At 48.0% G+C, this 26,873-nt stretch overlaps 1 protein-coding gene across 1 annotated transcript in view; it reads left to right on the plus strand.

Annotated features, from left to right (window-relative positions):
• The first annotated feature begins 15,046 nt into the window (after window positions 1–15,046).
• Mob2 (MOB kinase activator 2) overlaps window positions 15,047–26,873 on the plus strand; it is a 56,531-nt gene continuing 44,704 nt past the window's right edge. The window contains exon 1 of the mRNA XM_041667108.1: window positions 15,047–15,137. Within this exon, the coding sequence (XP_041523042.1) occupies window positions 15,121–15,137 (17 nt within the window). The 5' untranslated portion in view covers window positions 15,047–15,120. The remainder of the gene's footprint in view (window positions 15,138–26,873) is intronic.

Genomic DNA, 26,873 nt, shown 5'->3' on the forward strand with positions numbered 1-26,873 from the left:
TCCCTGCCCCTGGCTAAGACAGCATTCTCCAGGTTCATCCTGTTCAAGGGACCCTTTGTGCTTTCAGGCAGGCAGTGACATTGGCCACTCATATGAGTAGCGGTGTGTGTGTGGGGGGGGTCAGAAGATAGAGGAGGAAAAATCAGGAGAGGAGGGGAGAGGATGTGGCTAACCTCTCTTCCAGCGGATCTTGAATTCTGCATCCTCAGCCCTCAAAGAAGCTGAAAGCTAGCAGCATCGTCTGCCTCTAGCAAGGATATTTTTAGCTCAAGAACATCTATTTATAGCCCTGGCAGCCCCTAGGAGTCAATAAAACCAAGGACTGGAAAAAGCTGATGGTTGTCTCAAGCGGGCTGGGTACTCTTTCTACCCTCAGCGTACATGAGCACCTGCATTTGAAGAAGGTGAGTGACAGCGTCTCTCCTGAGAGACCAGCTGGGAGCATCAACCTCACCTCGGGATCCTGGAGACAGCGGAAGACTCCAAAGGGAGTGAAGGAGGTGCCATTTACTAGCTCACCCAGACTTCTAGAGGTCATCTTGGCCAAGGACTACACAACAGAGGACTATGCTGGGCAGGCTCTCCACTCAACTCCTATACTACATACCTAGATACACAGCCTCCCCTAAAGACCTGATCCCAGCTTCCATCTCTCTCCCTAGCCCTAAGCCAGCCAAGAGCTGTTGACAGTGAGAATGACAATGAGAGAGAGAAATCGTGTGTGTGTGTGTGTGTGTGTGTGTGTGTGTGTGTGTGTGTATGTGCGTGCATGCAAATGCATATGTGTCTTTGGAGACAGGATATAACACATATCCAGATAGCCTCAAGACTAGCCTCAGACAAAGGGTAGATAGGTGGGAAGATGGGAGGATAAGGGAATAGATAGGAAATGAATAAGTAGGAGGGTGGAGAGGAGGATCGATGGATGAATGGATAAGTGTGTGGGTAGGTGAATGGATGACTGAATAGACAGGTATGTGGTTAGATAGGTAAGGGTGGCTGGATGGCTAAAAGTGAGGGAGTTTGAAAGTGTGCATGGGTAACTAATGTTCTGTTACAATGGAATTCTTCTGTCTTATGTCAAAGGCATGTGTTCAGCCATGCACAATGGTCCAAGTCTGTAATTCCAGTACTCAGCTGAGGCAAGAAGACTGCTTGGAGTTCAAGGCTAATCTGAGCTCCATGAAATCTGTCTCAAAACCAATCACATGGAGGCCAGGGAGACAGGTCAGCAAGTTAGGGCACTTGCTGTGAAGCCTAATGACCCCAGTTAAGTATCTCAGATTCACATGGTGAAAGGAAAGAATCAACTCCCCATAGGTTGTCTTCTGAATTCCAGATGCAAGTTGTGGCATGGACATGCCCACACATATGCAGGTGTATGGTCACACATATAATAAATAAATGTGGAAAAAACCCGAAGCAGATGTCAATAACAATAACGAAGGTGTGTGCTTCTCCCCATTCTATGCTGTGCTATAGACAGGCACTAACTAACCTTAAACATAGAGGGCACCCAGTGAATGCCCTCTGAGTAAGCCACACATTAGCACTTCTAGGGCTGCACACCACCACAGAGGCCAGTTTCTCTCCCAGGCCCAGAGGGAGGAGCAGTTTTGTTCAATGTCCTTCAGCAAGTCAGGGGCAAAGTGGGCTGGACTGGGCTCCCCATTTTCTCCATTGTCATTGCTTGCAAGACTGAAAAATTCCTGAAGACATCCTAGAGGACTGTTCTCAGTGGTCTTAGGTGACCTGTGCTGCCTGGGTAGATTTGTCAAAGCACTTCTCTGCCCAGGACTGGAAAGACTTGGGGAGCAATGTGGGGGGCCAGTTCCAAGAAGGGCACCATTTAGCTTCCGAAAGGCTGAGTAGTTGGGAGAAGCTTAGGGCGTGTATGGGTAAGAGGGCACTGCAGAGGGTCACCAGGCAGGAGAAATACAGAGAATGCGCTGCTAGGATCCATGGAGATGCTGGAGGCCTCTGTCTGGGCAGGGTGCTCAGGAGATGGATTGAACCTACCTTGCTCTGAAGGGCAGATAGGGATGGGAGTACAGAGGATTCTGTGGAAAAGGGGGGTCATCTCAGGGTGGTGGCAGGGGGGTGGGAGCAAGCTCTCCAGACAAATCAAATCTTATCTAGAAGGGAAAGCTAAACTAGGGAGGTAGCAAACAGTTCCAGGGCCATTCCACGCCCCAGAGCTTTCACTGGTCTCTAGATGGAAGGTGCTTCCTGGAAATAGAAACAGGGACCTCGAAGTGAAGAATCAGGAGGGGAGCCAGTCTTGCCCAAAGAAGAGAGAAAGAGGAGGCTGTGTGAACCAATTTCCTAAAACTGTCCTGAAGGGTTGGAGAGCACAAAAGCTCTCTCTCTTCTACTCCACGCCCCCACACCTACCCCAGGACACAGAGAAGGATGCTGAGGATGCTGTGAAGGGCATGCTTACGTCAAAGACCAGGCAGATGTTGGATGAGCGCCCTCCAGTCTTTCCAAGCAGAACAAAGCTTGTTTGGCTTTAGCATCTGCCAATGCACCCCTTCCCTCTCTAGCAGCCCCTGCAGTAAGGGTGATCTCAGAAAGGGGAGGGTCTGAGACAGAAGACTTGGGGGACTTCCTCTAAGTGGAAGGGTGCTAAGGGCCTAGAGATATGTCTCTGCATCTTTGCAAACACCAAAGTGAGAACTAAATCACTAGCCAAGGGAAGGGCTGGCAGCCAAAGCCAAAGTTTCCTCTTAACCCTTTCTCAACAGGAATCGCATCAAGGTATGGGGGTCGGTGGCACCATTGGTATCTGCAGAAGAAGCCAGACTCAGGCTGATGTAGTTAGTGGGCATGACTATAAATAGTGAAGGGGAGCCTCAAATAGAAGCGGTGGAGTGAGTCCCCAAAAGGTTGGTGGGGAGGAGATTGGACCTAAGGACCCGACTCCAGAGGAGGCAACAAAGCCAGTTCTGGGTCCTCAGTCTCCCACTGTCCCTCAGTCCGATAAAGTGTCAGCTCCCAGAAACATTTCAGGGAAGAGGGTAAAGTCAGGAGCCCTTCCCATGCACACTAGGGTGGTAGCTCACACTACCCTGGGACTGGGAAGGGTCAGGGAGGTGGGGACCTGTGTTCCTCCAAGCTCATTTTCCACAGCGGCTCCTGGCCTTCGGCTTTCCTGGATAGCAGCCTCCCCTCCTGACGACTGAAGGGCTAAGTAGAAAGGAGAGAAACTGCCCTATCTCTCTCGGTTTTTTCTAGTCAAGTCCTTCAATTTGACTCCTCCCACACCTTTTAGGCACACTCAGTAAGGTCCAGATGGATTGGCACTCCACTTTCCCAGAGTCTGGCAAGTCAAGTCTCTTCCCTGACTGCCTTGATCTCCTCCCTCAGAGCCTCCCCCAGGTCAGATGTGGATCTTAGACAAGAGTCTGGGTGAGACAGCCCGCACGTCCAAGAGGACACTTGGAGCCAATGGAAACCCAGGCAAAAACTTTAGGCACCAGTTGTCTGTCCTGCTTGCTCAGGCTCCTCCCCATGTCTTGTCTGCTCACAAAAGCTTTGGGCACCTAGCCCAGGACAAGCACCAGCAGGCAGCCAGTATTGAGTAGCCATACTAGGCTGAGTCCTGGAAAGAGAGACCCCTACAGCCAGTTGACAACTTCAGTCCAAGTTCTCACTGAGGACTTACCCAACTCTTCTCTCTCTGCTGATGGTTACCGGTGGAGAAGGAAAGATGGGGCTGGTAAGACCTTTCATCATGAGTCAGCACTAATCTGAACCACAGGATTTAGGATCAAGGGCCAAGTAGGATCAAGTGGGAAGTGGAGAGGGGAGTTTGGACCCCATCCCTCCCTTGGCCAGTGACTAGCGCTCCCCTCCCAACAAATTCTGCATTCTGGCTTGGGTAGAGCTGGGAAAGGGGGGAGTAGGCGCGGTCTGGAAGGACCTTGTAGGAAGTCCGCGGCCGCTGGGCGTCTGCCTGGTCAAGAGGTGCCCACGATAGCAGTGACTAGCTAAGGAAAAGCGAGTGAGCGTGCCCCAGGGAAGAGCTCCCTCCCGGAGCCCCAGATGGTGCACAACAGCGGGCGCAGTGAGTGCTCTGGGGCTAGAAGGCTTGGCACTGTGAGTGCAATGCCCTCAGGCGTACAAGGCCCGCCCAGTCTCAGCGGTGAGTGCTGCTGCGCTGGAGCTCCACCTGAGCTCCCAAGAGCCCAGAGACGAGAGAGCACGGGTGCGTTGAGAACCTGCTCGATCTGGGGTCTGCACCTAGCGCAGCTCGAGATCCTTGCACTAGATAGGAAAATGGTTGCCTGCGTTTCTCCTCACACAACCTGTCCTGACTAGGATGGTATGGCAATGCCTGTGGGTGACCTGCCGCTCCCCTTCCCTCCAACCTGGAGCCGGGAGGGCTGCGAGCAGCCCGCTAGCGCCACCTGCTGCCCGCGTCTGAGAGGAGGAGGGCTGACGCCGGTACGTGAGTGATAGTCATTTCTACTCAGTATGACCCACAGATCTGATCTTCAAACTAATAGGAACACTTGACCAAGACTTCCGAGGTCTCCAGCCCCGCCTCCTTCCTACTTTTTGTCTGATGCCCTCCCCTTGGCCTGTCTGCAGCCTCAATTGTGCTGGCATCCTGCACCTGCACCTGATGTTGGCTGTCTGGCTTCTCTCAGAAAGGTCAGCCACACCCATGGTTTCAACAGTCATCTGCCCCATTGTTCCTCGAACCAGATTTCCTCCTGGACTTTCAGACCTGGAATTGCTGAGCTCACCTAGATGGTTTTACCACCATCACTCTATTTGCCCAGCCACCCTTATCAATCCTCCCACTTCCAGACTATCTGCAATTCCTTCCAGAAGGTGCCTCTCTCCCTAGCCTGGCACACCCATTCCCTGCCCAGAGGAAGGTGCTGCCAGGTTCAAGACTTCACTTAAACCCCTCCATACTGAGTGGACAAGTCTTGGGGTTCACATTCAAGTCTTGGGGTGGGAGTCTGTTTCCACCTGTCATACCCAAAAAAGCCTGCCTGGCATTTGAGAGTTTCCCTCTAAGGTACTATGTGTTTCCTGGGACTTCTGTAACAAGTCTCATGAACTGGGTGACTTATACAACTGGAGTTTCTTTCTGAATTCTGACTAGAAGTCAGAAATCAATTTGCTTAGTGGATGGAGGAGTGCTGAGAGAGAAAACCCACGCTGGGCCTCAGTAGCTGCAGCGGGCTTCCAGAATCCATTAAGTCACCAGTCACTTGGGATTAACATTCCCACATATTCCAAAATGATGTCATCTAAATTATATGGTTAAGGGCACAAGTTCAGTAAGATCACATTCTGAGGCCCCAGGCATTAGACCCAAATAAGAATCTCAGGGGATACAACCTAACCAATAATAAGCTTTGGAGGGTGGCTACATGCACATTTGGTTTTTTTTGTTTTGTTTTGTTTTTTGTGGCTTTTTGAGACAGGGTTTCTCTGTAGCTTTGGAGCCAGTCCTAGACCTTGCTCTGTAGACCAGGTTGGCCTTCAACTCACAGAGATCCGTCTGCCTCCCTAATACTGGGATTAAAGGTGTGCGCCACCACCACCCAGCTCTTTTGTTTTGTTTTGTTTTTGTTTGTTTGGTCACAGGCACATTCTGTAGCTGTGGTCATGAAAGCCACCTGGACCGCTTGAACCACTACTAGAGCTGATGGCAGCTGTGGGCAGGAGACTAAGGAAAGTCACTAGTGGTCATGCAGCCCTGTAGATGCCCATTTCAGCATTTCTGGAATGTTTATAAGTGCAGGTTCCTTGGGTCCCACCCAGAACTTCAGGTTGAAACCTAAGGAAAAGGGCCCAGGGATGTGTCTTCAGAGATTTCCCAGAGAGACCTTGCGTTTGGTGGTATCCACCCATTGGGTGGGGGTGGGAATGGACAAGAGTGAGCCCCAGTTGGTCAGTATGGAGAAAGGTAGTCTTTGGGCTTCCTCCAAGCCTTCTTCCTGCTCTCATCTTAGTGGGTCACCTCCCAGAAATGCCTCAAATACCAGCTACTCAAGCTTGCTGAAGCACAGGCTATGCTGAGGTCAACACACTTAGCTGAAATACTGAGTGCCTCCCCTCCCTTGCCTACCCACCCTTGTGATAACTTGTTAACTTGATTGCAACTAGCAGCAAATAAGAGATAAGCCCCTGGGCAAGTCTGTGAAGGTATTTCTTGGAAGTGTTCATCAAGGTGGGAAGATCCTACCCCAGGCTAGATGGACTCTCCAGCAGTAGCCCAGATAGAAAGATGACTGAGAAGAATGCAGTGTTGCTTTCGCCTGCATGCCTTTGCTCCTTGCTTATGAGTGCATTGACTATGCTGCTGCTGCTGTTGCCATCGCTGCCATCTTTGCTGCTATCAAAACCCAGTTACTTTTGCTTTCCGTTAAGGGTTGAAAGCTCTCCAGGAATCCTCCAGGCCTTCAGCACCAGATTTAAGCTGATGAGGCATTGACTGGGGTCTCAACCTGGTTATTGTTTGACTACCTCGTTCAGATTATACAAATCAATCAAATAAATTCCATTTGCAATTATATTTATTTTATATTTTATATTATATTTATTCTAATAATTACATATATTCTAATAATTAATATACTATATATAATAAATGTGCATTTTATTAATATGCTATATTTATTCTATCAATTTTGTTTCCTCTAGAGAACCCTGACTAATAAATAGAGCCTCTCAGCCTCATCACTGAATGAAGACAGAGGCAGAGGCTGAACTATGTGTGTGCAGCAGAGAAAAGCCAGGAGTCAGTGGGGCTAGAAAGAGGCCAATGTAGCCTCTTGATCTCATGCTTCTGGCTTCCAGTATCGGGAGAGAATCCATTTCTGTTGTCTGAAGTCAACAAGTTTGTGATCCTTTCTAAGGCATTCTCAGGAAGCCCCACAATTCCCTACCAGTCACTTCAGGGTCTCTCCAACCCAGCATAAATTTGGAAGTGACAGCAAGTATCTTGGGGGCAGCACAGCCTCTGAAGTTGAACCATACGAGCCTTTGGGGACAGAGACCTTGATGTGCGTCATGTTTCTTGAAGGGTCTACTACCTCTTTAGGTGGCTGCAGCTCCCTGTTCAGTGGACAAGTTGTCTTTCAGGAAGCAGCGAGATGCTGACTGGCATGCTATCTCATTTGGACTTTGGCTGGCAGGAACTGTAATGAGCTTGTTATGGTTCCCTGTAGATACCAGACAAGCTCTCAGTGAACAGGGCCAGGAACAGCTCATGATGCAGGCCTCTGCTTCTGAGTTCCTGGGCAACACAACACACAGTGTGGGGCCTGGGTGCAACCTCCCACTGTGCCACCTCAGCCAGGTATCTTGGCTGCACCTCTATGGAGTATAGTGCCAGGCTGCCCCAGGGCCTGCTTGTGATGCATTCACCAACTCCTAGTGAGCACTTGGAAACAATGACTATACATGAGCCCACCCTGAGCTCTGGCTGCTCCAGAAGCAGAGCACCATGCCCTGTAAACCACAAAAGGGCTTACTTGTGCTCTGCAGAGGGTGACACAGGAGTCTTTAAAAACATCTCAGCCCTTCCTCTGCCACTGGGCAGAGATCTTGCTATCCAGTCTTCTCCTGTGGGTAGCCACCTCAACTGTCCTTTCGGGCCCGAGGAGGAGAGTCCTTCTGGAAAGCAGAATGGGATAAGAAGATGGAGGCACATGATCTGGAATCCCAGCTCCCTACCTGGGTTGACCTAGGTGAGCATCTCAGTCTCCACGTGAGAATCACCACCATGAGCTGCATGAGAATACAGTGGAGGCATAGCATGGGTTGCCAGGAGGACATCTGAGGTGCTGATTGAAGCCTTGGGAAAGCCAATGCCTGGCAGGGCTGCGATAGTCACAGACTATCGCAGTTGGGTCTGTCTCTTTACAACTCTTCCCCAAAACAGATCTCTGGACTTACAGAAGATGAAGTAAATACTATCCTTCATGGGTGGTGAGGACAGAGGGGCCCTCTCTCCTGTCCAGCGGGCACTAGCAGCTGTGGGTGCCCTCAGCTTCACTTGGGACAGTCCCAAGCACAGAGCCAGCTCCCGAGGTAAGAGGCAGCCATTGTTCCCAGTCTCCCAAGGGCAGGAGAATGTGTGTCACATTGCCCACCCTGTGCCAAGCCCCCATCCATGAGGGTGGCAGTGAGGAAGGGAGGAGAAGATTTCCACCCCACATTGGCTGTACCTCTGACTGGGGTGAGGCAGAACAGAGAGTGGGCCCCAGGGAAGGGAGTTGTGAGAAGGGAAGGGCCCAGCGAACTCAAGATATGTCTTAGAGTAGGGACAGGATCACCTTATCCTCTGAAAATCTGGCCACTCAATTTGTGTCGTTTCAAAGGCTTCAACCCTCCACTCCACAGGAGGACCCATAAGTCCTGACTTGAAGGGCTGCCTGGTATGGGGTGGAGACTAGCCCCTAGACAGCTGGAGATAATAACTCCTCACGTCCTGACCTAGGGACCCCTCAAAACTGGACAGAAGGAAGGGATGTAGTAACAAAGGTAGGATCTAGGACGGACCTATGCTGTCAGTTCCCAAGGCTGCCATCACAATGTACCACCAAACAAGTTGTTTAGAAGTGCAGGCACATGTTGTCTTAGCTCTGAAGGCTTGGAGTCCTGTCTTCGGTGTCCTCAAGATTGGCCCTTCCTAGGTGTCTTAGGGTTTCTATTGCTGCAACGAAACACCATGACCAATAAGCAAGTTGGGGAGGAAAGGGTTTATTAGGTTTACACTTCTGCATTGCTGCTCATCACTGAAGGAAATCAGGACAGGAACTCAAACAGGGCAGAAACTGACACAGAGGCCATGGAGAGGAGCTGCTTACTGGCTTGTTTCCCATGGCTTGATCAGCCAGCCTCCCAGGAACAACAGCCCAGCGATGGCACCACCCACCATGGGCTGGACCTTCCCCCATTATCATTAAATGAGAAAAATGCCTTACAGCTGGATCTCCTGGGAGCATTTTCTCAGTTGAGGCTCCTTCCTCTGATGACTTTAGCTTGTGCTAAGTTGACACGCAAAATCACTAGGGCTGTGAGGAGTACTTGCACTGGGTTTCTCTGTGCCTTGTAGGTGACTTTTATCACTCCTCTTTCTCTTCAGTGTCTGTCTGAATTTTCCCTTTATATAAGGACACTAAGTTAGGCCTCTCCACAGTGACCTCAGCTTCAGTGAATATAACAGTTCCTCTTTCATATACAGTCATGAGTCGAGGTACTTGGGGTCAGGGTTTCTCAATTTCTTTCTTTCTTTCTTTTTTTTTTTTGGAAGACATGCATCAATCTTTAACAACCAGCATTCTCTGCCTTTTGTGAGCAGTGGCTTTATTCTCCAGTGTGCCCATTACTTCCTGACACGTATATCCCTCCTCTTTCTCATCAGTTAGTACTTCTGCCAGCCAACTGCTCTTCCAAGGAAGATTTGTGTGTATTTTTCCACTTCTGTTTTCCAAGCACCTTATAAATGCCTCGTGCATAGCTGGCACTCCAAACCTGTTAATGATGAATAGGTGGGTATAAAGAAGGAAGGGCTAAATAGAAAGCCCTATGTCCCATCTTCTAGGTAAAATGGTAAACCAGAACCAAAACTCCATGTCTGGAGAAACCCAGAGGTGACTGTCGCTCTCCCAGTTCTGACAGACATAGAGGGGGAGCGTCCAGCATTACAGTTTTACTCCTGTTTCCATCCCTGAACAGGACAGGGAATGTTGTTAATAAATGGGATTGTCATAAATTGGAAGACATAAATGAGTTTAATTGGAGCACATCAATAGTTTTAACCCAGTAGTCCATAAACACATCTGTACATCTGAAGGGACTCTGGCAGGCCTTGCCCTTCCCCTATTCCCTCTGCCTTGCGAAAAAAAAAAAAAAAAAAACCCTGTTATATTTCATTCCTAAAGCTGGGCACCAGGTCTATTCTCTTATTTGACCACTTCCTCCTCCTGAAGCTGACCACCAATGTCCAGCTATCAAAAGTACTGTTTAATCCCAGCACTCGGGAGGCAGAGGCAGGCGGATCTCTGTGAGTTCGAGACCACCCTGGTCTACAGAGCTAGTTCCAGGACAGGCTCCAAAGCCACAGAGAAACCCTGTCTCGAAAAAACCAAAAAAAAAAAAAAGTACTGAAGTCCACAATCAAAAGACCCCCTCCCTAATTAACATATCTAATCGAAATTAATCAAAATTAAACACCTCATCCTAACCCAGTGTTTTCTCTTTTACCTTTATAAATTGCCATTTGCTTAGGACCACATCTGTCATCTCTTCCCAGAGGCAGTCCTTTGTCCCTCTAGGACAAATATCACTGTCCCCTTTCCCTTGATCCCTTTCCCTTCTTCCTTGTCCTCTGTCTCCTGTTTTTGTCTCTTATTCTCTATCCTTTGTCCGTCTGAGGCAAATAAATCTCCCTTGTGCTGAGAACTTGGTCTCAGGGTATCTTGTGCCAAATACTGGTCCCTTCAGCATCAATGAGCTTTAAGTCAGTATTATAAAATATCGGACCCAGGTTAACTTTGTAAAGGAGGTTTGTTTAGCTCACAGTTTTGTGCAAACAACATGGTGCAGGCTCTGGTATGGATCCTTCTTGGCTATAGTGCCTCACAGTATACAGTAATGGTGGAAACATGTGTAGGAAATGGTGATCAAATACCAAACCTAGTGGCATAGGGAGCTGGGAAGGGCCATGCTTGCTTCTTTTATAACAATTACCTTCAAGCAACTCCAAGAATTACCTTAGTCTTTTTCAGAGCAGAGGCCAAAGGAGCCCCCACCAAATGGCTCTTAAAAGTTCTGACACACCCCTCCCACCATCCTGGAAACTAAGTTTCTAACATTTTGACCCCCACTTCAATAAGTAGAGTGTGCCAGAAATAGCATGCCGTCTTTTGGACAATAGATGAACTTCTTGTTGCTACCACCTTGTCTCAGAAGTAAACCATTTCAAAGGCTGTTCTCCTCAAGTTATGGCCACAGAAACATGTCCCACCATGTTTAGGATGTCCCATGGGTAGACCCTACAGCTGAGGTACCAGTGAAAGGCTAGATGCTAATATAACACATATCCTTACCAAAGGGCTCTATCTTGGCTTAGTCACTGCTCTATTGCTGTGAAGAGACACCATGACCAAGGCAACTCTTAAAAAAAAAAAAGAAAGCATTTCATTGGGAGCTTGCTTACAGTTTCAGAGGTTTAGTTCATTATCTTCAAGGCAGGGAGTATGGAGGCAGATGCTGGAGGAGAAGTTGAGAGCTACATCCTGATCTGTAGACAGAAAGAAGGAGAGCCTAGGCATGGCATGGGTTTTTGATACCTCAAAGTGCACCACCAATGACATGCCTACTCCAACACGGCCACATCATTCTAACAAGGCCACATTTCCTAATCCTTCTAATCTGTTTAAAGAGTTCTACTCCCTGGTGACTAAGTATTCAAATAGATGAGCCCATGAGAGTCGTCCTTATTCAAACCACGACAGTGTAACAAGTCTTTTCCTGTCCCACCAACCAGCTCCCAAAGAATGACATGGAGACTTACTATTAATTATGAAAGCTTGACCTTAGTTTAGGCTTGCCCCACTAGCTCTTTTAATGTAAATTAACCCATTTATTTTAATCTGCATTCTGTCACATGGCTCATTACCTCATTGCCCCATACTGCTTATGCTGCTTCCTCCATGTCTGGCTGGCAACTCCACCTTCTTCTTCCCAGAGTTCTCTCTCTTCCCATAATAAGTCCCACCTATACTTCCTGCCTAGCTATTGGCATTCAGTTTTTTTATTACACCAATCAAAGGAATACATTTTCACACAGTGTACAATATCCCACAATACCACATACCCCAGGAAAGTTTAGGAACTCAGGTATAGGTGACATTTGGGGGCTCCCATGGTTTGGGAATACCAAGACATCAGCTTTAACCAGGTGTGATGGCTCATGACTGTAAACCCTAGCACTCAGGAGGCTAAGGCAGCTAACTGGGTTGCTGTAAATTTGAGGCCAGCTTGGGCTCTGCAATGAATTCCAGAGTGAGACCCTGTCTCAAACACATAGACAATGTCTTCTGAATAGGACAGAGCCATTGCACTTATGAACATTCAGTACAAGATCAAGCCAGTCAACATTCCAGCATGGACAGGAGAAGGGCTCATGAGGCTGTATCCCTAGCTGAGGAGCTATTGTAATTGGTGACTGCTGGGGAAGGAAGAACCATTTCCTTTGGGAGTATGGCTGCTGATAGGTTGCCCATGCTTCAATGGATAGGCACACACTTGCCTGCAGTCAGCACTCAGTGTATTTTTTTTTTAGAAGACATGAAGGTGAGGGGGTAAATATTGGAAGTGCTCTAAGGGATAGGGAGGGGGGTTTTAGTTGAATATGAAGAAATTTTTTAGGTGTGTGAAATTGTCAAAGAATAAAACATCATTTTAAACAAAAACTACACATGCATGCACATACACAAAAAGCAAGCAACCAGATAAAAACATTACCTCTAAAGAGAATCATAAGCCATCCTTACAGTAGTGCAGGATTCTAATTTCAGCTACTTGGGAGACTGAAGTAAGAAGACAAAAAGTTCAAGGCCAACCTGGCCAACTCAATGAGACCCTATCTGAAAATAAAGAAGTCTGGGGATATAGCTCAGTGGTACAGTTCTTGCCTAGCCTGAAGAAGACCCTAGGTTCAGGTCTTAGTACTAGAAACAAAAGAGTGCTGCATGGCCGTTGAACATCTTACCACTAGGACATAGAACTCCCAATCAGATGGTCTGTAAGGTCCTGGTACAAGCATATGATCTGTATTTTCCCTTTGAACTGGGCTTGGGCATGCCCTATAGTGCAGTATCATCCAGGGAAGAGGGCCAAGCTTGAACTTGGGGACTGCTGCACCAGCTAGTATGCTCAGGTACACCTTACTCTCCCCTGCTTCCCACCTACACAATGACCTCATACTTATGCCACATTTTTAGACACTTGTAAAATGTTTGTGTGATCTATAATGTTGTGGGCACAGGTGAAAAGCATATATGATGGTGGTCCCATAAGAGTTTAATGAACCTGAAAACTATTGTCTAGTAATGTTACATCTTACATAATCCATTACTTGTGTTTGCGATGGTGTTGGTACAAATGATCTGTTTAGATACACAGACTCTACTATGTTCTGGTTGCCTACAGTGCAGAGTAACATCTGTACAGATTTGTTTCTCAGGAGCAACACCTTACACCTTGTAGTCTGTGTGTAAAAGGCCACACAATCTAGGTCTGTGTATGGGATAAAATGGCCTAACAAGGAAATTCTCAGGATGTAACTCTATTATGAAGCAATACATTACTGAATTATTATTCTCATTACAATGAGAAGAAAATGGAGGGCTGGAGACATGCCCAGGGGTTCACAGTGCTTGCTGCTCTTCCAGAAGACAGGAGTTCAGTTCTCAGCATTCACACTGGGGAGCTCACAACTACTTGTAACGAACTCCAGTTCCAGGGCATTTGATGATCTCTTCTCAAACGGCAAGCACGTGCACGTGCGTGTGTGCGCACACACACAGAGACAGATGGTGGCAGTCAAAAGCAGGCTGGCTTACCAAGGACTGATGCTCCTCCGCAGCAGTAGACAAAGGAACATTGTAAGGCAACCAGCGGATGGTTGGCTAAAAGCAAGGTGGTTATGGGGTGGGGGAGTTATTCAGTATGACCATGGGCAGCCATGTGAATGGAAATGGAGGAGAGCACAGACCTGATTTCCTCCTGATATAATCTTGATTAGGTGACTTTCCTCTCTCTAGGTATTTCCTTCCTCACTGTTTCATCTCAGGTATCTGTTGGTTGTCACCAGCACCCATCCCCTCCAGGTGCCTATAAAGGAGGAATGGATGGGAAATCTCCCAGCATGCTGGAATGGTTCTTTTGGGAGGAGTGAGTACCATTTCAAGTACATGTATATGTACAAGTATGAGTGGGCATATGGCCTGAAGGTATTATTGGTCTGGTACCCACAATTCATGACACCCCACTGAAGACACTAGTGAACTGAGTTGTTGTGATCCCTCTGCTCAAGTGTGTGATCCTGGGAGCATCTCCACAGTGAAGAGGAGAATGGAGAGCCAGTCTTTCAGTTACTCACTGAGTTCCTGATACTGGTCAGGCTCTGGAAAAAGCTACCAATAGGACAGATATCCAGGACAATGAGGAGACTTGTGGCATCCTGGATGATAGTCACCCAAGAGCCAGAGGGTACAGCTCAAGGAGCAAGGGGACAAAAAGGGGACAAGCAAGTCCACACGGGTGGACAGTTGGGGTGAAAAGGAACAGACAGCAAAGCAAGGGGACACAGAAGAGGCAATGTGGTCATAACAGTTCAGGTAGAGGCACTAGGTGGGGCAAAGATGGCTACAGGGTTAAGGTGGCTAACACGAGGGATATAAACAGTCAGGGATGAGGCTCTGCGGAGGAAGGGGCACATACTCGGGATGCACTCTGGGGTTCAGAGTATTCCCAGTTCAGGGACACAGGGTTGGGGCCACTCTGGGGTTCCAGGCACTTCTGAGTCTGGCACTCCCAGGTCTGGGATACTGGGTTTCTGGATACTGAGATACTGGATACTCAGGTTCCAGGAATTTTCAGATTCCTGGGGTCTGTGCATTCCGCGGATTAGGGCACTGTGGGAGAAAGGGTCACTCCTGGGGTCCGGGCACTCTGAAGTCTTGGCACTCCAGGGTGTACAACACCGGATCGGGTGTGCTCCAGGGTCAAGTTCACTGTGATGTTACAGGCACTTTGCTAGTCTGGGGCATTCCGGAGTTCCGGGTAGTCTGAGTTTCCGGGGAGTTCTGAAGTTAAACGCACGTTGGGGGTCCGGAAGCTCCGGAGTTCCGGGCAGTCTTCGGGTACTGGGTGCTCTGGGGTCTCAAGTTTCGCGGTGCCGCCAGGTCCCGCCACTCGAGAAAAGGTACTCCTGGGCGGGGCCGCAGGGGCCGCTGGGACTACGCGTCCCAGCAAGCCGTGCGCGCGTCACTTCCTGCAGCGGGCGGGAGCCATCGAGTGTTTACTTCCGGCCGCCGGCGGGGCTGAGGCCGAGCGAGGCGCGGGCCCCGCGCAGCCATGGACTGGCTCATGGGGTGAGTGGCGGCTGCCGGCGCAGCGCGGCGCTGTGCGGGGCGGCGGCGAACGTAGCGAACGCGGGGCGGCGGACGGCTGGCTTTAGGAGGGGCGGGGGCTCGGAAGGACGGCCAGCCGCTGCGGGACGCCGGGAGGCCGGCCGGGCGGGAGGGCGGCGGGCGGGAGCGAGGCCCGGTCCCCAAGGCGCTGTCCCGAGAGGCCGCGGCCCCTCGCCGCGGGATGACGGGCCGCGAGTCGGACGCCGGACGCCGTCCTTCGTCGGTCTTCGCGGGGCCTGCGAAAGTTCTTCCGCCCAGATGACTTTCTTCTAATTTACTTTTGTGGAGAGTGAGAGGCGGGCGCTCCTGGCCGCGCGCGCTCTCCCAGCTTCTCAGTCCCCCGTCCCTGTGGCGGTGCCCGCGGCCCTGCTGCGGGTTCAACCTAAGCATTCTGAGCCATGGAGTTGCCCGCCTTTGGTTTCAGCAGTAGGATGGCTGCGTGGGACCCTGGAGTTAGAAGCTGGGGAGAGGCGGAGGGCAGCATAAGCGGTGGTACTTTCAGGATGACTGAGGTGATGGAGACGGGTTCTGACCTCCCCCCAGTGCGTGCAACCTAGGGAGAGGGCGGACCAAGAGGACAGGCAACCCCATGGGTAATCAGGAGACCAAGGGAGGCCAGGAGTCACATTGTGCCACTTAGGTGACACAGGGGACCAGGCCCATCTGGTTTCTCTAAGAGGCAGCACTGTCACCGACTCCTCTCTGCTTACTAGCTGTGTCCTCCTCTCAAGCCTTGCTTTAAAGCATTGCGTGTTCGATGGAAGCTGTGGAATGTTCAGTACAGGTATATGGAAGGGTGAACAGAGATAAGGGCCGGCACATGTTTGGCATACAGTAGGCATTGGCCTGGGATCTGTCCTGTTCATTTTCAAGGTCTCTGAAGCCCAGGGATGTTAAGTGCAGGACACAGAGCTGTGTCCAGCCTCTTCAGTGCAGTCTCCCTTTGTGCCTCTGTGGAGGGAGCCGGCATTGAAGATAACTTGGCCTACCTGCGAAAACGGTTCCACTGCAAGAGACCTGGATCTTCAGCTGGGTCGCTGAGGAAGCTGTCCACTTTTGTACGTGTTATTTTTACAGGGCCATACCCATGAGTGGCAGGTGCCTTTTGCCTACAGACCGACCAGAAGCCAGTCTTGAAACTGACTGAGGACTTTTGTGGGGGCTGAGTCAGCATTGCAAATAAGCATACATTAACCATCATCAGTCTTTGGAGGCACTGGTTCTTGTGACTCCTTGGGAACAAGGAGCCCTGTGGGAAGGGACAGCTGAACCCTTATCTCTTACCCTAGGATAGGGTCCGTCTAGGCCCTAGAGCATATAGCTGGAAGCTGCTTCTGCTTTTGGGGCTTTAGGAAAGGAAGGAATCTCAGCTTCACTGTAAAAAATAGAGATGTGGTTGCAAAGGGCAGTGGAGATTTTTAAGAGGGATCTGGTTGCAGGGTAATTATCTTTGTGTTCGTGTTCTTAAGTGTCACAGATTGCATACTGGATATTGGCATTCCTAAGTTCTTTTATACAGTACCTGTCTAAAAATCCTTTTTTTTCCCTAGTGGTCAGATACAGTTCCTCCTTGATGTCTTTGGAGGATAGAGGCACGATACATAGAGGAAACATCCTGCTTTCATTGTATTGCTATAAAACTAGGAAGACATGAAAGTTTTAGAGTGTGCTTCAGAGATTCCTGCCACTCCACACACACCCAGAGATCTCATCCACTTTGTCTTCTGATCCCTGGGTGAGAGCTGGCAAGGTGGCCAGTAAGGAGTGAAGCCATTTTTTCCTCCCGAGTGCCCATTGTTTGCTCAGGGCTGGAACTTTATCTGCATTTAATCCTTTAACTAGTTTTCGTCTGGAAGAATTGGAGAAAAGTATCATCTTTTACTGTATCTTGATAATTTTCTTAAATTCCGACCATACATTGTCACTGAGGAGTTTAGAATACAGTGGTTGTGTTTTGAGAAGGATTGTTTGCTTGCTTGCTTTAAAGTAGAGGTTTTGTTGGATTGCTTCATGTTGCATGGACCAAGTAATGGGTGTGAGAGTAGCGTTCTTTTCCAGCAATTGTTAGAGCCAGTGCTCTACAAAAATGCAAGTGGAAAACCACATCTTCCTCTTAGCTGGATGAGGATCAAGCTGGGACTGCGAGCATCTCACAGCCTTATCTTTTGCATTCAGCTGCTCAGAGGAAGGGAGGCCCTACAGGGAAACATGCTTGGGATAGCCAGAGCAGAGTTTGGCACGTTGGGACTTGGTAGTGGACCTGCTGGGACTTTTCTGGAGAATGCTGTAGGTGTGGCTCTTAGCTGCCTCTTGTGCTGTTGGTTTCCTCTGCTTGGAAAAACTTTGAGCTTCTTGTTAAGCAGTGTATTTAGTCAGACCACCTTCAGCTCTTTTTAGAAAAGGTTACAACTTTTGTATAGTGAATCTTTGTTCTGTTCTGGACACCCAAGAATGCGTAACACCTAAGGAGAAGCTGCTCAGGATTTGGAAGAGGGAACCTCAACAAATTGTGTGATACTTTAGAAAACTCTTGAATCTTTCCTGTCAGGGGCTGGCATTTGAGCAGAAGGTCTGAGTGTAGTTTGGATTTTATCTAGTGGAAAGCAGTCCAGAAGCTCCTGAATTTCTGGGACTCAGAAGTACACACTTTTTCCTCTTCCCCTGAAAATAGCAAATTGACCTTCCTGCCCAGCAACCCTTACTGAACCTCTCTCTGCCCCCTCCAGTAGTCCCTCTCTAGCCTGCCCTGTGGCTCCCTTTCCATGTGTTCCTGACTCTGCCCCCTCCAGTAGTCCCTCTCCAGCCTGCCCTGTGGCTCCCTTTCCACGTGTTCCTGACTCTTGTAGAACTACAAGGGCCCTTCCCAGTCATGCTCTCCTGTTACTCTTCAGGCATTGGGTGCTGTCAGGAGATTAAACTTGGTGTTGGCGGTTCATACAGTGTACATTTGGAGGTCTGCTCTTGCTCAGCTAACAGGTAAAAACTAAATGGCCTTAGGGCTTTCCAGCCTTTCTGGAGCAGCTTTCAGTAGTCTTCTACTCTGAGCAGTTGTGTGTAGGTGTCTGCAAGTTTGGCATGGGGTAAAAGGCTTTATCTCCTGGGAGAGTATTTCTGGTGACTGACTTCTGACTGGGCTTGCCAGAGTCTGTAGGTTTTGTTTGAATAGCCTCATGTGGTATGGTTTACATACCACCAAGTTTGCTTGTTTTAAGTATATGATTAGGTAATTTTTAGTAAAATTATAGATTTTTGTTACTATGACCATGATTTAATTTAGTTTACAAAATTTCTGCATATGTGTGTTGCTAGGTGTGGAACCCACAGCCTTCAGCATCTTGGGCAAACCCCCTACCATGCCATCCTCAGCCCATTATGGAACATTACCATCATTCTTTGAATAGCCCTCTAGTTGCTGCAGGTCCCCACCCCCACAAGAGGCCGCATCAATCCACTCTATTCCAGTGTAGTGTATAAATGGAGTCATGAGACCTGTTCTGTGATAGATTCAGTGATGGATATCAGCAACTGTGTCCATTTGTTGTTCCACCAGGAATTGTGAGGAGACTTGTATGTTCTGTTGTTGTTGAGGTGGTTGTTGAAAGTTTGCAGTCATGACTGATGATGTTGTAACCCAATCTTTTAGGACAGTGAACTGTACTCCTTCCCCAGCCAAGGATCCCATACCCTATGCTGAGGGTAAGGTTTTCAATGGCTCCAAGGTCAGTGTTTTGAAAGCTAAGGCTAGCAGAGGAGGACAGGGCAAGCACAATAGAAGTATCAAGGATCTGAGTGAGTGTGAAGTAGAGTATAGGAATCTTCCTAAAAGATTGAGGCATAGTTAGTGGAGAGGATACCTGCAAGAGGCCTAAAGGCATGATGGAGATGCCATCTCTTGGAGCCAGGCTCTCTAGTAGATGGTCCCACTGAAAGATGTGATTCTCGGAACACCCCTCAGGAATAGCTTCTTTCCATGAGGGGCTGCCCAGGTAGTCATCTGGGTTGGGCTTGCAAAGGTATCTGCTTGGGTCTTTTGTGTTCCCATTCCCTTAAAAAACAAAAACAAAAAACAAACAAAAAAACCCCAGTGATTGTGAGTGCTGTGTACTTCAGGACACTCTTATTTGCTTAGAATGTCCCCTAGGAGCTCATATACAAGCATCCTCAAGCTGGCCAGCATTGAGCAGGGTGAGGCCAGTGGTGTGTTGAAGAAGAGCTCTCTGTTGACTGGGGACAGTTAGATGGCACGGCTGTGCTTCCCTGTAAAAGTGTGTGAGGCCAGTGCTTGCTTTCCTTAGTGGATCCTCAATCCAACTGTTGATTCATACTGCCATACTCTGTACCTGCCCAGCCAGGCATCTTCTCAGGCTGCCTTTAGACCTTGCTATCATTCATTGTTGCTTGTGGGATGACAGTTGAGAGTACTTACTTGCAAGACTTCCTCTCAGGAGGAGCTGTGGTCTGCCACGGTCATTTGGTATAGCACATGTTAAAGGCCAACTCAGTGGGGAACGCCTATATCAGTGGTCCTGGTAGCCCAGCATTTCCTGTATCTTCCTTGCAGTGGCCATGGAAACAGACACACTTAAACCCCGCTTCCTGTGTTTGTATAGATGTGCCGTACAGCCCTGAGGGAAGCTCAGACTGTCGGCAGGGTGGACAAGCTCAGGTCCTAGTGGGCACTATCTACCCTCCCTTGCTCTACTGTGTAACCGAAAGAGTGCTGGGGTAAGGTCGTTGGGCATTTCTTGGTGGGAATTTCTGTGCACCCTGTCTTGTGGGCCAGTCTGGCAGAAGAAGGTGCTAGCTGCTCCTCTCTGCCTTGCCAGAAGTTCCTTCCATTCTGTGCCTACCTCCTGTTTGTTTTTCTTTCTGTATAGGATTTCTCAGCTGGGGCACGCCCGCTGGTGTTCACTGCAGCTTCATGGGATGGTGCCTGGGAACACGGAAGTAGAAACAATTGAAATAAAAACAAAAGGTTAAAGAGAGAAGGAAGAGGTTGTTCAATAGGGCATTCAGACCAATTGTGACCCATGGCCCCTCCACTTGGCATTGTCAGTGTCTGTGCCATGGACCATAGCCACACCTGTTTTTTTTTTTTTCTCTTTGAAGGTTCTCTTTGCCAGCATGCTTGACCATCTGGGCTGCAGTTTTCATCCAGTTGCTCCCACAATCCTTAGTGGGCACATTCCTGCCAGGGTCATGGGCCATGTACAGTTAAGTCCATGTGGTTATGTTGTGTTCTACTTTGGGCCCAGTGATTTTTGGATGATGTATTTTGTTGTTTTGGTGTGTCAGGAAGGCATGAGACTCACTTCTGTGTATGAGCTTGTCCCCCAGAGGTCATGGATGGTAAATAGGTAGAAACAGGAGGAATGGCCTGGCCTCTGGCTTTTGCCTGTGGCCTTTAGGGTCAGGCACTTTCTTAGTTGCCTTTTCATGGTACTCCTTTTCTTCCCTCATTGAGCTAGCAGAAGAGACACAGTCTCAGCAGCCCTCGACAGTTTTGGACTGCAGTGTCCCTACTGAAGGTTCCTGCCTTTACCTTGTGGGACTGTGTCCCAAATCTTTGAAAAGGCCTGACAATGCCAAGTGTCCCCAAGGAAGTGATGTTTGAGGCTGGCCTTGGGATCAAGCCCAGGAATGTAAAATTAGTCTAAGCATGGTGTAACACACAGCTTGGCTTGTCTGCATGGGACCTTGCTGTGTGAAGTCCTGGCTAGGTCCCCAGCCCTGTGTCAGTGTTCTCTGCAGAACTTCGTGCCACCGGCATACTTGCCTTTCTACTCGTTAGCCAGTTCTTTCAGTGCCATATGTGACAAGGCAGTTTGTGTGAGCACTGGTGTTGTGAGATACAAGGTGTGAGCCAGACTCTAGTGGAATCAAGGAGCTGCCAAAGGTGAGTGCTGTATGAATAGAGACAAGAGGTCTGCTACTTAAAGGGAACGTAAGGAAACTGGGGTATGGTGGATGTGGGGCAGGAGAGTAATTTTAGTGGAGATCCTAGGGTTTGAGAAGGTGCCATGAAGATGGAAGGCTGACAAGGTATGGATATTTGCACAGGAGGGCTGCCTGTACTGTCTTCCCTAGGTCACCATAGACTTGTTCAGTATTCTACAGTCAAGTACAGTCTTCATCATTTATTACTTTTATTCTTTTTTTTTTTATTTTGATGAGTGAATTGCCCCAACTTTAGCTAGTGGGAGTACTTTTGAATTAGCTCTTTTATCCCCTGAATAGGAAAAGGGATTGGGAGAAGTGGCTGGAGGATCAGGGCTCTGACCGGCACTCTAGGGCAGCAGTTCTCAACTTGTGGGGACAACCCCTTTGGAGGTAGAATGACCCTTTCACAGTAATCACATATCAGATATCCTGCTTATCAGATATTTATATTACAGTTAATAACAGTAGCAAAATTACAGTTATGAAGTAGCAACAAAAATAATTTTATGGTTGGAGTCACCACAACATGAGAGAAACTGTATTAAAGGGTCACAGCATTATGAAGGTTGAGAACCACTGCTCTAGGGGATAATGGCAAAGCATTTTGTCTCATGATTTGGCAACTGTCTTTTGAGTATTGTGGATTGAAACAAGTACATACATCATTGTCATCAGGAAACAAGTTAGGTTTTTTCCCTCTCCTTTTAGTTTTGAGAGTCAAGATCTTGCTTCAATCAGCCTCTGTATATGAGTAGTGGAATTCTAAATGTCTTGAGAGCGTGCCTGGCTTTATTACCAAGTTCTTTTTTGATGAGGAAAAAAAAGCCAGTATGAAATAATAAACTAACAAAAACCCCTATAATGTTTCATTGGAGATGCTATGAATTTACAGTTCTGTACAGGTATTCCTTAATATTTTAAGGGTAGTGCTCCCTGGGCCACCTCCAGTACAAAGCTACTCAAATGCTCAAGTCTCTTACGTAAGTGGTATATTTATATGGAACATGGCCACCCTACTATGTACTGCAGACCATCTCTAGATTTTCTTCTGATACATGACAGGTCCAACTGCCATGTAGATATTTGCAAGCTTGTATTATTTAAGAAATAATGACAAAGCCTGTCACCTGCTCAGTGCAGATACTGTCTTTTGTTTGTTGTTTGGTTGGTTAGTTTGAAACAGGGTCATATGTAGCCTGAGCTGGTCTACACCACCTCCTGAGTGCTAAGATTATAGGCATGTACCACCACACATTATGCCCTTTGGGGGATGAACCCAGAGCTTCATGCATGCTAGATAAGTGCTGTACCAACCAAGTCACATCCCCGATGCCATGTACATTGAAAAATTTTTTTCTTATTTTTAATGGTGTGTGTGTAGCTGTCTGTACATGAGTGCAGGTGTCCACAGAGGCTAGAGGAATTAAATCTCCCCAAAGCTAGAGTTATAAGATGTGAGGCTTTTGTTGTGGGTGCGGGAATCAAACTCAGGTCCCCTGCAAGAGCAGTATGTGTTTTTGACTGCTGAAGCATCTTTTCAGCCCCTTCCAGATAGATTTTTTTTGTTGTTACAGGGTTTCTCTGTGTGGTTTTGGAGCCTGTCCTGGAACTAGCTCTTGTAGATCAGGCTGGCCTCGAACTCACAGAGGTTCACCTGCATTTGCTTCCTAAGTGCTGGGATTAAAGGCATGTGCCGCCACCACCTGGCGAGGTAGATTTTTTTTTTAAGTTTTTTGTTTTGTTTTTAAACTCTTATTTGAGTGTATCTTGGATTTTTCAGATCACTATATTGTTTCATGGCTATGATTTACACTTTGCTTGTACATGAGGAGTATTATGGGTTGGCCTTGGGCTTTCCTTGTGCTTTGCCAAAATTGTCAGGAAAGAGCCCTCCTTTCTTCTTTCCATGGTGCTCTTGGCCACATCTCTTTAAAGCAGTCTGTTCTCAGCAGAGGCCACAGCTGTCTACTCATTGTACTCACTGTTTCTGTTGTGACAGGGACACTCAGCAAGGGTAAGTATATGTCTTATGGCAGCTCTGGGGACAAGTGCCTGTCCAACTCTGCATCTCTGACTGTGATTTTGGCTCAGCAGCCCCAGATGGGGCAAGGGTTGGAAGTCTGCTTATCTGTTGCTGCTGCTCCTTCCTGATCCTTAACCTTTGTGCTTCAGACAGGGTGTTTTCACCTCGCCTCCTCTAGTTCTTCCAGGTTGCCTGTGCTACCTCCATCTGTCTGGGAGTCCAAGAGGGCCTTGCTTTCTTGAGTGTCTTGGTGTTGGCTGGCTATCAGAACATGTTTCCCAATGTAGCCTTTCTTACAAGAAGTTTCCTTCTTGGCTTAGAGCAGCATTCTCAAACTCTTTGCTCCCTTTAGACTCTATGTCTTAATTAGATGTGTGTTAGTCGTGGATATCAGGACTTAACCATTTTAGACATTAAACAGAAATATCTTTAACCATTTTAAAAGGATAAGAACTAAACATAATTTAATATAAATAACTTTTTAAAAAATTTATTTATTATGTATACAGTGTTCTTTCTGCATGTATGCCTGCAGGCCAGAAGAGGGTGCCAGATCTCATTACAGATGGTTGTGAGCTACCATGTGGTTGCTGGGAATTGAACTCAGGACCTCTGGAAGAGCAGCCAGTGCTCTTTAACTGCTAAGCCATCTCTCCAGCCCCTAAATAACATTTTTAACTTGAAAAAGAACTGTTTTCCAAAGTGGAAAAACTGGCAAGAACAGCCTTGCTTTTTCCCACCTGTAGAGCTTGGTCCCAGGGTGGTTTGTGTTAGTTCTGGTGGGATTTGGCCCTTACCAAGCCTATGCATAGTTGTATTGAACACTAGTGGGGTGAAGGTGTGAGAGGCAAGTCATATTCATGGGACAGACAGGGATTTTTGGTTAACTTCTGGGCTTAGATGCTACTTGAGGCTTTGTAACTCTGGGGCTCTTCCCTCTGGGGGAGCTTCCCACCACAGTGAAATGGCCTGGAAGGGGAGAGCAGCATTCTTGTCAGTTTCTGTTGGTCAGAGTTACAGCTGCCTGGGTATGGGGGCGGGGCTGGGAGAAGAGGCTGCTCTTTGGGTACAGTGAAATTATTGTTGATCTTGTTAGCCCTTGGTTCTTATCCCAAGGTTTGGTCAGAAGGCACTAGGATCACCAAGGTGACACAGAACTCCAGGTGGGTGGAGTTCTGTGGCAGAGTAACTTCAAGTTGACCTCCAGGCAGGATGAGATAGACTTCCTAGATTCCCTGATACCTAATCCAAGGCTAAGTGACTAGTCCCTTCTGGTCTGTGCCTGCAGTTGTAGTCTTTAGGGTCTCTTCTGCTGTAAACAATGGAGAGCCTCTGAGGCCTGACACCTGACCTTCTTACTGCTGGAGATAGAAGGGACAAACTCTGATAGTAGTTTGTCCTCAGCAATGTGATTGGGCTCCTTCCTGGCCCCTTCTCTCTACTGTATCTTTTTGCTGTGACCTTGTGAACTTTCCTTGTATGACATCACAGGATGTGATGGACCATAGTATTCAAGGCCCAGTGTTCTTGGTAGCTAGCAAAGGGAGTCATAGAAGCAGCCATGTTGACCAGAGAATAGGAGTCTGCTCTGTCTCTAGTCTGCCTATCTCTGGGCTTTGCTTTTTATCAAAATAATTGTTTCTTAGTGGAAGGTTTTATTTTTAAATTATTATTTCTTCACTTATGTGTTTGGGTATTTTCCCTGGATGTACTTCTGTGTACCATATGCATGCCTAGTGCTGTGGCGGCCAGAAGAGGGCATCAGATCCCCTGGAACTGGAGTTACAGACAACTGTGAGCCACCAGGTTGCTGGGAATCAGCCTGGGTCCTCTGGAGAAGTAGCTAGTACCCTTAGCCACTGAACCGTCTCTCCAGTCTCTAGTGGAGTGCTTTAAAAAGATCATTCTTTATGTTTTTAGCAATCTCTTGCTAATGCCCCTCTGCCTCTGGGACTTGGTAGCCTTGACATGCTGACCTGCTCTGGCCTTTTGGTGGAAAAAAAATTCCTATATGGAATCTACCCTTCGTTCTGTTCTCTTGCTAGGGTCATTGCCTCCTGGTGTCTTCCTTTGGGATCTTACTTCTTCCCTCAGCTTGGCCACTCAGCCCAATGCTAATAAGTCTTCTTTTATTCTGGCTTGCTTGGTCCATTCAGCATGGCTTCCTCCAGGTACCTGGTTGGCCTCTCTAAGGCCCCAGCCCCTTTTCTTGTCCCTCTCTGGGTAGGGTGTGGCTACTTGTCTTTCCTGACCCTTATTTCCTCCCTCTTTTCTTCCTATCTGTACTTTCCCACAAGGTTCCTGTGACTCCAATAGCAGCACAAGACAGTGAGTCCATGAGTAGCTGCTGTGCCCATTGCTCTCCTGTTCACATTCTTCTAAAAAGAGATACTTCATATTATTATAGAACCGCATACCAGATGGAGGTGCCACTGGAACCACAGAGGCCTGCTCAGGATTGAGCCCACTTTAGACACTCCTTCACATTTTTCATGAGACTGCCTTGAAGAAATAGTTGCCTTTCATTGTGAGATTGATTCTCAGTATCTGGAGGGAGCGAAGAGGGATAGTTATCACCTTCTTTCACCCTGCCTTTCTACCTGTACCTCTGTGGTTACTGCTGTGTGAGGGCTTGAACTCAGGAGCCTGACTGAAGCTTTAAACCTTGCTCCTTATTCTTACTCTAGAATAGCGATTCTCACAGGGGTCACCAAAGACAACCAGAAAATACAGATATTTACATTATGATTATAACAGTAGCAGAATTACAGCTATGTAATTTTTGGTATGGAGTCACCACAACATGATGAACTGTGTTAAAGGATTGCAGCATTAGAAAGATTGAGAACCACTGCTCTAGAACGACAAGTCAGCATAGCCCTACTGCTATAGAAGGCAATACTTGCTGTATATAGCATGAAGCAGCAACTAACCCACTGTGTTTGCAGAAAGAGTAGAGGCTGGAAGGACACTGTGTTAGACTTGGTGTGTGGGGCCATTACCTTCACCTGATACTTTGACAAGCAGGTGTTTGGTAGGGACCAGGTATCTGAGGAAGGCTTAGTGGATGAAGGCTTTGCTTCAGCCTGTGTAGCCTCAGGGCTTTCTGCCTTGAGGAGTACCTGTCCCAAATTGAAGTATTAAAGCACTTTTAGAACCACTTATGGCATCATTTGGGTTTTGGTTTCTGAACTTGACTAGTTCTCTAAATGCCCTTAGGTTGCTCTTCAGGTACCTCAGAAACTGGGAGTCAAGGAGAGCCAGCAGAGAATGACCTATCCAGGAGGTAGGAGAAACCTGTGATTACCATCCAGTCCCAGGTAGTCAAGAGTCAGAAGCTTTAAAGCAAATATACTGTTCCTCACCTGGTTGGGTTGTCTCCCCTCTCTGTTGTCAGGTGCTGAGGGAAGCAAGTGAGAGAGCATTCCCATTTCTAGAGCTAGTGCCTCAAGAGTACCCAGGGCTCACTTATATCAACAAGGGTACTGCCAGCCAGTGCCTGTCAGTGGGTGAGATGGGTATGTAGTCTGAAGCTACCATCCAACCTGAGTGCTGTCTAGGTGGTATGGGGTCTATTTCTCGTCTGATTTAGTACCTACTGTGTGTGGGACTTGGCCTGGCAGATTTGTGACTTTAGTGGAAATCCTCTGACTTCCTTATGGCTTTACTCTGAGTGTCATCTCCTCAGGGCTTTAACAAGGCCAGGGAATACCTGTTGTAAGAGGGCCACTTGT

Source organism: Microtus oregoni, unplaced genomic scaffold (genome assembly GCF_018167655.1).
Source record: "Microtus oregoni isolate MIOR12 unplaced genomic scaffold, Mior012 000016F_ref0000370, whole genome shotgun sequence".
Classification (NCBI taxonomy): Eukaryota; Metazoa; Chordata; class Mammalia; order Rodentia; family Cricetidae; genus Microtus; species Microtus oregoni.